Source organism: Natrix helvetica (genome assembly GCF_964273705.1).
Source record: "Natrix helvetica genome assembly, chromosome: 1".
NCBI classification, from domain to species: Eukaryota; Metazoa; Chordata; class Lepidosauria; order Squamata; family Natricidae; genus Natrix; species Natrix helvetica.
The window spans coordinates 142,370,763-142,385,926 of NC_138548.1; the positions used below are offsets into that span (position 1 = coordinate 142,370,763).

At 41.2% G+C, this 15,164-nt stretch overlaps 1 protein-coding gene across 9 annotated transcripts in view; it reads left to right on the forward strand.

Moving 5' to 3' along the window:
• R3HDM1 (R3H domain containing 1) overlaps positions 1 to 15,164 on the forward strand; it is a 73,709-nt gene that overhangs the window by 15,574 nt on the left and 42,971 nt on the right. For all 9 annotated transcript variants that reach the window (XM_081936198.1, XM_081936200.1, XM_081936201.1 and 6 more), the window contains 4 exons: positions 1,565 to 1,676; positions 2,616 to 2,694; positions 11,451 to 11,510; positions 11,592 to 11,732. In XM_081936198.1, coding sequence (XP_081792324.1) covers positions 1,565 to 1,676; positions 2,616 to 2,694; positions 11,451 to 11,510; positions 11,592 to 11,732 — 392 coding nt within the window. The remainder of the gene's footprint in view (positions 1 to 1,564; positions 1,677 to 2,615; positions 2,695 to 11,450; positions 11,511 to 11,591; positions 11,733 to 15,164) is intronic.

Here is a 15,164-nt window from a genome sequence, read left to right on the forward strand (position 1 = left end):
AATGAAATACATTTTCAATCTGATATAGCATTTTGCTTAAACGACTTCTATTTCATTTTCACGTAAAAATAAAGAAGCTAAAGAACAGAACGGCAAATGAGTCCTTGCTTTTATAGCATGTACTGACTCTACTCCAAATTAAGGGATTACAGGGTCATAAAAAGGGAGGTTATCTTAGTTATTGTATTTATTTTCTCAATGGCAGAATCATTTTCAATTCGAGAACGTGTGGATCTTTGCCATTCATGCAACTCCTCCACTTCTTTAACTTAACTGAAATGTTATGCATGTTTGCCTTAAAAGAGACTGATTCTATCTTGTACAAGGTTGCTAGCAATATTAAAAACTCAGAAATTGGAAGAGGTTAACTAGCATTTATATATATATATAAATGATTGTTACTGAAGAAAAAAAATCACTGCCTTGGAAACTTAAATTACTTTTCTTACATGTGAGGGCTTCAGTCCTATAAAACACATATTCCCATTGAGTTAGATTTCATAAGATTTGAACACAAACTAGGGTATCTATTCAGAGGATACAAATCTAACTCAACAGAACTGTACTTCTTGTGTTAGAATTAAATTATTAAAGTTGATTTTGTTTTGTGAGATACTGCAACCTAAACAACATAGCATAGATATTTCAAAATGATTTGCATCTTACTACTAAGCCTTGTTTAGTGTTGGAATTGGAATACACTCTGGAGTTGGACCAAACCCAAGGAAACCATCTGGTTCCTAGACATCTTTGCCAGAGATAAAGGCTTCTGTGGAATTTAGATTTACTTTTCATGAAAGCTGGTTTATTGTTTATGAATAAAGATTAAAAACAAAGTCTGGTTATTAGGTATGACTAGTTCAAATTAACTGGCCCTTTTATGTGTGTGTGTGTGTCTTTGAGTCAGTTTTGATGGTCAATATCTGGTTTAGTCCCTGCAGTTTTCTTGGCAACGTTTCTCAGAGATAATTTGCTATTAACTCCTTCCAAGGGCAGAGAGAGAGTGACTGGCCCAAGGTCACCCAGCTGACTTTGGGGCTCCTGGTTTCTAGCCTGATGCCTTAACCACTATACCAAACTGGCTCTCAGTTGGCTTATAACCATGCTTTATTTCTTATTCACACATAATAACTATCATTTAAATCAAATCAAATAACAAAACTAATCTTATCTAAATTTCCTTCCAGCTAAATGCAAAGATGTGTGGGAGCCTGTACATTCAAAACATCAATTGTGGTTCTTACGGTTTACCTGCCTCCCATTAAGCCGTTGTTTAATATTGCATGGAAGCTGGCTTTCTTTGAAAATTTAGCTTGTGGATAATTTTATAGGAAATAGCAATATTGTTTCTTGAATCATTTGTCCTTTTCCCAGGCATATGAACTTAAGGGAGTTGCGTTTTAAGAGGCTCAAAATCAGTTATTTCACATTGGCCTTTTGGTTTACAGCCAAATATTAGCGTTTTCGTTGTTGTTACATCTGTAGACTTATTTAAACAGACACTGTTTTTTTTACAGGATACCTTTCTTAGGGGGGAAAAATTGTTAATTTTCCTTTTCAACAGGAAAAAAATCAGATCCAGCTAACACAGTTATTTGAAAAGGAAGAGAAACCCTCGAAAGATGAAGCTGAAAAGGAGAAGTCTGATAAATTACCCAGGAAAATGTTATCAAGAGGTTTGTTATACATTATCCTCTTCTTAAATTACATAATTTGGGCTGTAGGTTTAAAAAACCTCCAGGTTGCTAGTATTTACCATAATGCCTATTCTTTCTATATTGGTAAATTTATTCTCTGAAGAATCTCCCAGAGATGCCTAATTAGTGCTGAAAGTATATAATCCCCTTATCCTCCTGGCAAATAAAGAGTTGGTTTAGCTGAGCAGTTAGGCTATCTTAGACCCAGTTTTCTTTGGGAATTGCATGCTCAGAAGTAATTGGAGTGTGCTACAATTTAAAAAGGAAGACATACGAATTCCGAACACTGGCATATCATGTATATGAGATTTCTAATGTGTTTCATGAGCTATTTTTGAAATGTGATCTTTTGGGAGATAGAAATGTCAACATTAATGAATTTCACACATTGGCTTAAGTGATTCTTTTCTTTCAGTAAGTAGATTAGCGTTCATATGTTTCCCTTCAAACTTCCTTCCAAGGTGGAGTGAGCAGCCTGCGGCTCAGGACAACGTATAGCTCATACTCCATCTTTGCGACTTTGGGAATATTGTTGAAAACCAACAGACCTCTTTTCCACTACAATAAAATGCAAAACACATGAATATTGCAGAATTAACCTTACAATGGGCCTGGCATAATGGAAAACAATAGACCCATTCTCCTTGCCTTCCCATTTGTTTTACAGTCCTTCACCATCTGAAGGGTTATTGAGAGATCTGTGGGATAGGGAGACAAAGTAAGATAGATTTTCTCTCTCCCCTCACATTTTCTGTTAATAGAGAAGCAATCGACTATCCATGCCAGTGTGCCATTAAACTTTCAGACTTTGTCATCCTAGCTGCTATTCTGTAAAAAGCAGTCTTAAAATATTAATGGCTTGGTTTTATTGAAAGAATTAATGTGTTCTCTGTAACTGTGGATTTATTTTTATTTTAGATTCTAGTCAAGAATATACAGATTCAACTGGTATAGATCTACACGAGTTTTTAGTTAATACATTGAAAAACAATCCCAGGTAAACAAGTGGCCATGATATGATGTTAATGTTGAAATGAATGTATATATTACTAGAATTTCTCATTCATTTTCCTTTGGTCTATTTGTAAATTTTGCTCTGTTGTTGGATACTTTATTGAAAAACATTTAAACTCATATTTTTCTGCACATTCTTTTTCAAACTGTAATGGAGCCCCTAATATTATTTTTATTCTATCTTTTGATGCATTCACAAAGCTCTCTTGGCTGTTCCTATATACCAGTAGTTCTCAACCTTCCCAATGCCATGACCCTTTAATACAATTCCTCATGTTGTGGTGACCCCCAACCATAAAATTGGTGTCTCGGTTCCTAAGACCATCGAAAATATGTGTTTTCCGATGATCTTAGGCGACCCCTGTGAAAGGGTCATTTGACCCCCAAAGGGGTCCCGGCCCACAGGTTGAGAATCACTGCTATATAGGAACAGTTAAATGCAGGAGTGTTTCCGAATTTTTAAAAATTTAGGTCTAACTTTATGCAAGCATGAGCTACAATAGCTATATTTAGAAATCACACCAAATTATGGTTTAGCACAACAAGAACAAACTCACAAGAGTAGATAGTGATTCTTTGCTTCTTGTGAGGTTGTGAGGAAAGAGTCTAGGATTCAATTTTACATTAACTGCAGCTTGCACCAGAAATTATGGTCAAAACTATGTTGTCGATTGTGGCAAATAGCTTTAAACAGAAATGTATGATATTAGTTTGTTTTTTTCTAACCTCTTAGGTAAAATCAGTTGCCATGACTGCATTCAAAGGCAGCAATTGTGGTTGGCTGCAAACCTGCCTGGAGGAATGTTATTTTTTTCTTTTGAAGCAGTGCAGCTAGAAATCATTGCCTGCCTGTGGTTTGTTGATATGGTAACATGGTAGGTTGATGACTCATCCAAAGACAGCAGTATATGTCTTGCAAAAATAAGAAGCTAGAGGTGGAATTCAAAACAAACTACAGCTGTAGATTCAGTTTCTTACTTGTCTAGGAAGAAACTACTATGTTACATTCAAATTAGATAGCAACCACACAAAATAAGCCACAGTACCTGAAGGCAAACCACCATACACAACTGAATTTAAGCAATTATCTGGTATCCTATCCATTTAAGAGCATGCAATTTATCAGGTAGTAAGTCTCAAATTACTGCATCTTAATTCTTCTCAATAAGTAATCTTGAGTTCAGGAAGAAACATTACCCACAACTTGCCAGATTACTCCTAATCTGTCCTTTATCTTCGCCAAGAAGACCAATGGTGGGAGTTGTTCTCTAGTATTTCTAGATAGCATGAAATTCCTTGTTCCTGGCTAGTAAGATAGGCAAGAATCCTTGCTTTCCTTTTGGAGGTGTTTTGACTGATTTTATACCTTTAAAAAAAACCTTGGTATATTTAGAAAACCTTTTTTTTTTTGGCTTTTTTTTTTCAAGTAAAGTTCTAATTTTTCTGTTATTTGATTCCATGTTTTTGTTGCCATGAAATTTAGAATGCGATTCTAGGCATTTTGAAGAGTTTACCGTATTTTTCAGAGTATAAGACACACCAAGGTTTTGAAGAGGCAAATTAAAAAAAAAGTTTTTGCACTCTGCAAACCTCCCCAAAATGGCCAGTTTTTCGCTAAAATGGGCCTGTTTCCCCCCCCAAAAAAGCTATGAATAGCCTTAAGGGGGCTTGCTGAGTGCTCCTGAAGGGGTGAGCCCCCACCAAACAAGCAAAAAACGGGCCCGTTTTTTGTCAAAAAAAATTGCATGCATAGCCTTTAGGAGGGTTATAGAGTACTCCTGGGAGTTGGGGGGGGGGGAAATTGAGCAATGGCCTGTTTTTATTTATTTATTTATTTATTTTATTAAATTTGTTAGCCGCTCCCTCTCCACAAAGGGACTCGGGGCGGCGTACAATAAATAAAAACACATATTATAAAATTACACATTGTACGGAGGAGGTATAAAACACAATACAATCATTATAATAACATATAAATATTGAAATAAGTTAAATTAAAACCCCAATGGAAATTACAAGTTTAAAAATTGCCAGGAGGAATAAAATGGAGCTATGGTTGAGCCAGGCCTGCTAGTTGAAAAAGGTGGGTCTTGAGTTTTGAACGGAAGGAGCGGAGGTCGGTGGTAATCCTAATATCCGGGGGGATATTAGTATCGTATATGCCTTTCTCAGCCCCCAGGAGCTCTCTGAAAGCCTTCTACAGCCTCTGCACGGCCATTTTGGTGAAGGGGGAAGGGTTTCGGGAGGCAAAAAATGCTGTATTCTCCTGTGCGCTGCTTGGAGAGTCCAAGCATGGGTTAATTCTGTCTGACTGCCCTGGACTGAATTGAAGATCTTTAGCCACACCTCTTGCACCGGTATCTCAGATTTTCAATTCAGTCTAAAGCCCATGGACGTGTTACAATGTGGTTCGTATTAATAACCTTGATTGGACTCTCCAACACAGCTCTTTTCCATTTTAATTACAGTAATCAGGTCGGTGAGCGTTTTAAAAAATCTTTCTCTGTCAGCTACATCAATCTGCGAGCCGACGTGTCCTGGGCTTTGCTCGGGTGCGCGGGGCTGTCGGGCGGCTAAGGGCGACGAGGGAGGGTCGGAGTGCCAACGCCTCCCTCGGTTTTGGTGTCTTCGGGGCACAGCGGCAGTGGTTTAGGGCCTGGCCACTCGCGTTCTCACCCATCGCATCGGAGATGTGCTTGGAAGGCCTTCCGATCGATTTCTTGGTTGTGGCGGCCATTTTCCAGCCAAATCAAAGGAGGCAGCCATTTTAACTGCAGAGGTTTCCCCACCTTTTCAGCGTTTTGTGGCCACTTATTGCATCGTGTCGGTCAGTCGAAGACAAATTGCCGCTTCTCCTCTTGTTGCCACCCAACTGTCCCTGCTTAGCAGAGAGTGTGGGGGTTCTCCATCCGGCAATCCGGCGGGTTTCATTCCCCACTACCAGCGAGGCTTGCCCCTCGGAGCGCCAGCAGCAGTTTTGACCACCCCCGGCCATACTTTTGCTTCACCACCTGGGAAGCACTGGGAGCAGTTGAGCTCGCGCCTCTTGAATTGGGGCCCACCAGCGCAATTTCTCTCCAAGCTCCTTCCTCTGGACTGTGCAGCCTTGGTCTCCAAGTGGTGAGTGCAGCGCATCTACCTAGTCAAGGATCCTCCACAGCTCCTACCATGGCAGAAAGAACCCCTGATGAGGCAGACCATCCAGCTTCCTCAACAAGTAGGGGAGTCGTTAGGCAGGCCAGCAAGGCAGCCTCTGAGGCCCTTAGTAGATACCATCAGGCTGTGGGGGAGGAAACAGGCCAGTGCCCAGGACAAGGTGGCCATGAGGCGCCAAAAGGCACTAGAAAAGCAGTTTGAAAAGGCCCAACGTACAACCACATCAACTGCTGGGCCTCCCATTGGGGATTCACCCCAGGAGCCACCCCGTATTGCCACTGAACAATCCATTGCAGACAGGATGAGGAACAACAATTTTCCTCTGATGTTTCCATTGCCTCTGTAGGATCCCCCAGCCTTTGTTGGCAGATAATGCTGACCTATTTCAGTGTTCGCTTGAGGCAGAGGAGGCTCTCCCACCAGTATTGCCCCTGGCTCCTCAGTTGCCCTTTCTCCAGGCCGCTAAAAGGGCTCGACCGGTAGAGGATCAAGGCCCGGCCTTGTCTGCAGAAATGCAGGAGGTGATAAGGCCATTTCCCAGGGCATTGCAGAAAGGGTCAAGCAAAAGTCCAAGCGGGCACGCAAGTCTAGCTCCTCTGTTACCCAGTCACGGGATACCACCCATAGGGTGTCTTCCCCGCACTCTTCACTGGATAGCGAAGATTCTGCCGTAGATGAGCATGTCCTGCCTGAGCAGGAATTTTCTGGGGATGAGGGGGCCGTCCCTGACAAACCTGCATTTACTGGTTTATTTAACCAAACTTCCTTCAAGACTATTATTAAGAAGGCCAAGACGGCTACCCGCTTAGGGGCTTCTGTACCCGAGCAAGCCACTTCTGAAACAGTCGAGCACGGGGAGGGTCTCTTTGACGAGCCCGTGGTTGCTCAGGAAATAGTTCCAGTTCCAAAATTATTTCTGAATGTGGTACAGCGCCAATGGGCCCAGCCTGGCACTCCGGCCACGCCTAGCAACAGCGACAGGAAATTATACACAGTGGATGCTGCCTTGTAGGACTTTCTAAAACTACCTCAGGTGGATCCACCGGTGCAGGCTTTCACTTCCTCTTCTGTCCTACCATCCGACATTCTAGAAGGTCTGAAAGCGGAGGACAAGAGGTCAGAAAAAGCATGTTATAAGACACATCAGGCAGCGGCTTGGGCCATTAAGACGACCACCTCGGCTTCCTTTACATCGAGGGCGTCCCTTCTGTGGCTGCGTTGCCTTGCCACCAAGCTCACTGCTAGTGACACTAAGATGAGACAGACACTCAACAAACTTACGGTGGTAGCTGACTACACAGCCGATGCCACCCTTAACTCCGCCAAATTTGCATCAAGGGCCTTAGCTTCCAATGTGACCATACGCAGACTATTATGGTTACGTCACTGGAACGCAGATATGAGGTCCAAGTGGAAATTGGCCTCAGCTCCCTTTAAGGGGGCAAAACTCTTTGGTGAGGCCTTGGACCCGGTTCTCGTTGAGAACAAAGATAAGAAGAAAGTCATGCCCTCCGTTTCCAAAAAGACGGAGTGCCAAGGCTCCGGATTCTTTAGGAAACAGTCCTTTCGTTCCTCTGAGGCCTCCACCAGTGCTGGACAGTTCAACTGTCCATATACCCAGGGTCCCGATCGGTCCCAGGACCATCAGTCATTTCGTGACAGAGACCGCAACCAATCCTTCTCCAAGTAACCATACAGTGGGGGTTCCGACTCTAGGCCATTCCGTCGCTACAAGTGATGCCCAGAGGATGGCTCCTATCGGAGGCCGCCTGCAGCTATTCCAGGCGAGATGGGAGCAGACCACGTCGGACCAGTGGGTTCTCCAAACCATCCGACTGGGTCTGACCCTAGAGCTCATCTCCCCTCCCCCCCGCCACCTCATCCGCTGTTCCATTCCCTCCTCCCCTGCCAAAAGGTTCCTAATGGAGCAGGAAATTTGGCACCTTTTTGAGGTTTTATTACGCAGGCAAGCACTATCAGTATAGGGCACTGCCTTTTGGCCTGTCATCGGCCGCCAGGACATTTACAAAAGTTCTGGCACTGGTAGTTGCGTCCCTGAGATCACGCCCAATTTGACTTCAGGCGTACCTAGACGACATTCTCATTCAATTGTGGTCCCCCCAGCAAGCAGTCAGGGACCTCCGGTTGATGATTAGGGTTCTGCAAGATCACAGCTTCTCCGTCAATCTAGATAAGAGTCACCTCACTCCCACCACCAGGTTGCAACATCTCGGTACGATAATAGACACTGTCAGTTGCCAGGTTGCCTTGTCCCAGGAGCAAATCTCCAGCATCAGGAAACTGGTGCTCCAGCTGCAGACTTCCCGGTCAGCGTCCATTGTTCAGTTATCGACACTCCTCGGCAAAATGATTTCTTGCCTGTCAATAGTGCTGTGGGCAAGGTTGCACTCAAGACAACTGCAGTGGTGTCTTCTGCCCCACCAAAGGGCCAAGGAAAGCAAATCCGATTCCAGTTCCACTCAATGTCCAGCAGTCTCTCCAGTGGTGGCTCTCCCCACCACTGACCAAGGGCAGTCTCTTCCGCGAACCGGATCGCCTCACCATCACGATGGACGCCAGCCTATTTGGATGGGGGGGGGCATCTCGGCAATCAGATCGCACAAGGCAGGTGGTCTGTCAGTGATCTCAAGCACAGCATAAACTGGCTGGAGCTAAAAGCAGCGAGGCTAGCTCTTCTACATTTCCAGGTGACAGTCCAAGGTCACCATGTAATGTTGCTCCTGGACAACGTGGCCGGAAAGACGCACGTAAACCACCAAGGCGGCACCTGCTCCAAGTCGTTGATGGTGGAAGCAGAACATCTGGGGAAGTGGGCTGAGAAACATCTGTCATCCCTCCGGGCTTAACACATCTCTGGGGTGAGCAATGTCCAGGGGGATTGGCTGAGCAGGTCCACAATTGACCACTCAGAATGGGGCCTGCACCCAGACCTCTTCCACAAGATCACGCAGAGGTTCGATCGTCCATCCGTCGACCTATTTGCCATGCCGCAGAACTCCCATCTTCCCCAGTTCTTCTCCAGGTTCCGGTCCTCAGGAGCGGAAGGAGTCAACGCCCTCCTTTGCCACTGGCTTCCGGCCTGCTCTATACGTTCCCGCCACTCCCACTCCTTCCCAGCGTGGTCCGCAAGATTCTGGAGGAGCAGGTGGAGGTGATACTAGTGCATTGCCCTTGCCTATTGGCTCCAATCGACACAGGTGCCGCGTCACATCACAGCCCATTCTACAAGGAGTGCCGCATCTACAGCAGCCTGGGCGACTCAAGTGCCCATTGACGAGATCTGCAGGGTGGCAATGTGGGCATCGCCATCCCAATTTGTGCAAAACTACAAGATGGATAAGTTCGCATCGGCGGACGCAGCCTTTGGGAGATGAGTTATTCAGGGCATTCATTCAGCTGGAGAGACCATTAATGCAAGTGATCCCGACCCTAGTGACGTTTAGCTTCTGTATGTCCCATGGTTGGACTCTCCAAGCAGCGCACAGGAGAAGTAGCATTGGCTTACCTGAACGGTCTTCTCTGTGCGCTGCGGGAGAGTCCAACCCCGCCCTGAGGTCTCTCCCAGTGTTTATTGACTGTGACTTTCCTCAGTCGACATCCTTTCCTTACGGTGATGTTTTGTGACTTATGACTAACCTTTGATATACAATCTTGTAACAGACTTATGGAACCACCTTTGAACAGACTATCAGTCCATGCCTTCATCGAAAATCTGAGATTCCGGTCCAAGAGGCGTGGCTAAAGATCCTCAATTCAGTCCAGGGCAGTCAGACAGAATTAACCCATGCTTGGACTCTCCCGCAGCGCACAGAGAAGACCATTCAAGTAAGCCAATGCTACTTCAGTGTATAAGACTTCACCCAGATTTTCAGCCTCTTTTCTGAGGGAAAAAGGTGCGACTTATACTCCGAAAAATACAGTATATGATACAGCTACCTACGGTATATGAGTCGTGGTGGTGCATTAGAATGCAATATTACAGGCTAACATTGCATTCTACTGCCAGGAATTTAATTCTAACCGGCTCAAGGTTGACTCAGCCTTCCGATCCTTCTGTGGTCAGTAAAATGAGGACCCAGATTGTTGGGAGCACTAGGTTGATTCTGTAAATCGGGCTGTAAAGCACTATGAAGTGGTATATAAGTCCTAAGTGCTATTGCTATCTCAGAGGAAGACTACTATGAATTTAACTCAGTGGTGGCCGCCTTCCTGAAAGAGAAGAGATGAAAAAAAAGTTTTAGACAAAGCCCTATGGAATACCCAGCTTCTCCATATTATCAATTTAGAGTTGCTGAAAGCAATCCTAGCATATCTGCCCCATGTAATAAATATGTCCATGTGATGCAGGTGCATCTATTTATGCATGTATAGTATGCATAACAGAACCCATATGCTAAAAAGCCTAGGGCCAAGACAAACACAGACACACATTAAATGATTTAATAATGGCTAATTAAAATTATTTCCCTGTAAAATAATTGCACAGCAACCAAACAGGACAGATACAGACTTCGACAGATAGTTAGGATTGCAGAATAAGCAATTGCAACCTATTCTATTCTATTCTATTTTGCAAAATGACACTCCATCTGCTTATAGCAAATTTTCTGTTCTCACACACAACTATCCTTATCCATTCAGATATTCATGCTTTGCTATCAGTGCAATTACCATTTGATTTGATTGATTGATTGATTGATTTGTATCCCACCTTTATTATTTTTACAAATAACTCAAGACGGGGACCATATCCAATATACCTTCCTCCTCCTACTTTGCACCTTTGCTCATTACTTACAGAGGGGAGAAAACACATTTCTCCCCAAATAATTTTTGCCTATTTCCTTTGGGTGTCATAAAATGATGAAATTTTTTATGGTTAAAATTTACCTTTTTCAGATCTTTTGCATAGACTTCTTATTCTACTGCCAGGGTTTAATTAACCTTTCATTAATCCAAACAGAAAATGAGTTATATTAATTTTTCCTATGGATATCTCTCTCTCCCTCCCTCTCCTTCCCTCTCCTTCCCTCTCTCTCTAATATGTAGTATTTAAATATAAAATGGCGATCATGTAACATAGCAACAGTACTCATTGTTAGAAGAGTCAGTGAAATCTATCTGTATAAATTTTGTTTAATAAGCATTTCTTTATACAAGATTAGGATTACAGTTGACAGATTTGAGTTAATCACTGGGGCCTTCTTTTATCCCCACAATATTTTGGTGAATTTAGAGTATTTGTATGACTGGCCCAAAGTGGCAAAAATATTCAGAACTGAGCAGTCATTAAAGCCCGGGGGGGAGGGGGGGGATGTGATAGTTTATTTGAACTCGCTCAAGACAAAACAACACAGATTATTCCTGCGAGCCACCTAAACTATCTGAAATCAAAGGAGGTGCTAAGTGCTGTCCAACCATTTAAAAGCATCCTTACTATTGTTACACTTGGTATAATTATTTTATTATGGAGAATATACTTGTTTCATATGTTTACAGGCTCTGAAAGTCTGCCCTACTTGACACTTTCCCCGCTAACGAATGTTATATTTTGCCTTCCAGGGACAGAATGATGCTGCTGAAATTAGAACAGGAAATCTTAGATTTCATTGGGAATAATGAGTAAGTGTCATTGGACGACAGGTAATTATAGGAGATGAGCTGAGGCTTATGTCAGCCTAAAACGTACTTGTTTCTTTTCAGAATCCCACGAAAAAAATTCCCCCCAATGACCTCGTACCATAGAATGTTATTGCACAGAGTAGCTGCTTATTTTGGACTGGAGCACAACGTGGACCAGAGTGGGAAATCGGTGATCGTGAATAAAACTAGCAGTACCAGAATGTAAGTTGCTGTTCTTTTTTTATTATTATTCATTATTTAAAGAGTTGAATTGAATTTCATCAGTGATGGAAGTTTGAGCTTATGATCAAAGCAGGAGAATTACAATGTCTCTGCATGAAAATTTATCCTTCATTCTGTAAGCAGCACAACGATTACGGAGTTTTCTTCTGGATTTGGAGAAGGGGGGGGAGTCTATCCATTATGTCTCTAAAAATATATCCTGTTTTCTTTCTGTAAAAAAAAATACATTTCTGAATTACAGTAATTTCCTTCTAGAAAATGACACATATTCCTTTGAGGAAAAACTTTGGCAGATGAACTGGATGTCGCAGTAAAGGCACAAGTTTTGCCTCTGTCTTTCTTTCTTTCTTTCTTTTAATTAGTTAAATTGGACTTTGCAGAAAAGCAGAATCTGGTAATTACTGACTACTTGGAGTGATTCCATCTCAGTACTCCTTTAATTGTATTGTATTTCAATATCCATCCTATCCTTCCCCCGCTGCTTAGCTGGAGAAATGAACTAGGAGACCAAAAGTTCTATTTAAAATTTAATGTAACAAGATGCAACGGATAACTGCATCTATTTGTTATAACCCTCTGCATGAGGTGGTTTGGAAACAGCATTGTGGCAGCTGTTGATGAAGTTTTTGGAGAGCAAGCTATATTTAGAATACTTTTCAAGGCAAAGACAATCTCAGCTGGAATCTGGAAGGCCCAAGTATAATTAGCAGGCATTTCCTTGAACCAATAGACAATGTAAATTATTTAAAGGTTTTCAGTGTTCTTATTTTATATCTCAGGGGATTTAAAATAAGAAATTAGCTAGAAAACCTTGGCAATCTAAAACCCAACTTACCTTTTCCTCATAGGGAGATTCCCCGCTCCAGTGCCGGTCTGTGCTGTTAATGACATCATCAACCCAGTGCACACTGGGACGACTCAGTGGAGTGGAGTGGTGATAGCAGGGCAGTAAATTCAGGGACCTTTAAGAAAAAAATGAGGTAAGACAGTCTAAAGGTTTTCCGAAGTGCCTGCTAATTACATTTTGGCATCCAATAATTCTTAGGTAGCATTTGAGAATTATTTCAACCTTTTATAATGCAATTCGGGAATTAAAAAGAAACCCGATCCTGCTTTTTTGCAAATCTCCCAAGTAAGAAGTATCTGAGGACATATAATTTTGTATGTTTTTATGGCCCACAATCATAATTATTTTTAACACCTTAAAAAAGGGGTTTACAAAAGATTCTTGGTATCCGGGAAGTTGGATGTTTAAAAGCTAAAAGTATCTCATAATTCCATTAAAAGTAGGAATCTACAACTGTAGGCATGTACGGCTTTGTTCTGAAATCTTTCCTTCCCCTAAAACATTCATTTCTTAGCTTCCGTGTCTTTCAAGAATAGCCAAAAATTAAAGAATCCACGGTGGGGGAAGGGGGGAATTAAATGTGTTAATAAGCAGCACATCAAAAGTAAGGCATTGAAAACAGAATTACCCCAGATTATCACCTTTCACTTCATTATGAAGCATTCGTTTTCATGAAGATGAAAATACAAATAAATTGTTTAGATCTACAAGATGTAAGTATCAATAAGACAAAAGTGGCATCCTTTGAGAGGCTCCTCAAAAGATCAAACCCACCTTAGCAATTCCAATATCTTCAAATAAGCAGTATTGATCTAATGAAATCTCAGAAACAAGATTTAGAAATTAGTTTTAGAAATTTGTCTCTAAATTTGGGACGTTTACAACAAAACGCATGGAGTATTTCTAGGCTTTGCTGGTGAAGTACGACACAAACACTGGACAAGTTATAAATTGCATGATTAAATGGATAAATGGCAGCTATAATTTGCTATTGCAAGTCAGCATGATGTCCTGTTTTATGACTGCTTGCTTTGCAACAAAGTTGCCAATCCCAGTTAACTGTTGTTAAGTGAGTTAAGTTAAATGAAAAGAACAACTAATACATAGCAAGGGGAAATTCGGTGGAAGAAAAATGCTACATTTATAGTGAATACCATGTTTAGAGAAACCAGCATAAGAGGTTTTTACTAATGAGGTATCCCTCCAAGGTCACTAATTAATAATTTTCTGTAAATAGTTGGAAATGTAACAATCAAGTTGGCTTATTCTTTGTGTTTACTGATATTATAAAAAATTGGCAATTGACTTAAAATGAAACAAATTCTAAAATTTGAATTCCCTTTCGTTCTGTCATCTTTTTATTAAATATAATTAAACCTAATATTTCTTCAAAATATTTTGAAGTAACTTTGTATATGCTAATTGCTGGTAGGTTAACTCTGTGCTTTTAATCGGGATTCGTATACAATTCCTTCAGCAGAAAAATGACAAATCAAGTTTCTATTTATATTTGAAAAAGACATTTGGATAAAAAATTAATTTGATGGAAAAACGATTTTGGACTATAATTCAACTCACGGCCATTTACCATGTCCAAATTTTGATTTTGCTTAACACTTTAACTCAGGTGATTTGTTAATTGGAAGTAGACAATATTTAAATGTAACTTACATTTACATTAACTTGATTTTAATATTGATCTGTATAAAATTACACAAAATATTTGCATATATAGAATTCAATTAATGTTCTGAGAATTTGCCACTGATTTACTTAAGCTTATGATGCTTATACATACCTTGCCTCTTCAGTTTATGATTCTTTTTTCATTTTTTGCTTTTTTTCCCCCTTATAAAATTACCAATATATAATAGTAAAAATTTAAAAAAAATGAAGAAATCCATTTGGCAAACATTTGAATTGCACATAGCTACAAAGCATTCCAGCTACTCCAAGGGTCAGAATGGATCTTTGGTTTTATTCTACTTAGATTATTATAACCATATTTTTGACTATTTGTTTTATATCCTTCTTTTATATTTTGCCACTGAAGGTGGCATGGGATGCACAATACCATTTTTATTATGGTAGGTTTTATTCTGTCCTTATCCTCAAGATGAAGATTTTTCTCTCTCTCTTGCAATAACCATAACCCAAATCTTAAATAAAATATTCAAATATACATATAAGTAGTCCTTGTCTTATGATCAGTTGCTTAGCAACCATTTGAAGTTATGACCGATCCAAAAGCTACTTATGACCCATTTCTAAGGTCCATCCCTCCGCCACATGAACACATTTTGGACGCTCAGTACCTGGTCTGCATTTACAGCTGTTTGAAGCACCCCATTGTTATGTGACTGATTTATGATGATTTTGCCAGCAACTGGTGCTTACTTAACAATTTTGGATAAAAACTGGCCCACAGCAAACATTTGGTTTGCTTAACAACTGCCACATTTGCTTATCAACCCACAGTGTTCATTTAACAACCTCAGCGTTTCACTTAATGAACATTGCAAAAATGAAATTGGGTTGGTCATGTGATGACCTTTTCTATGACT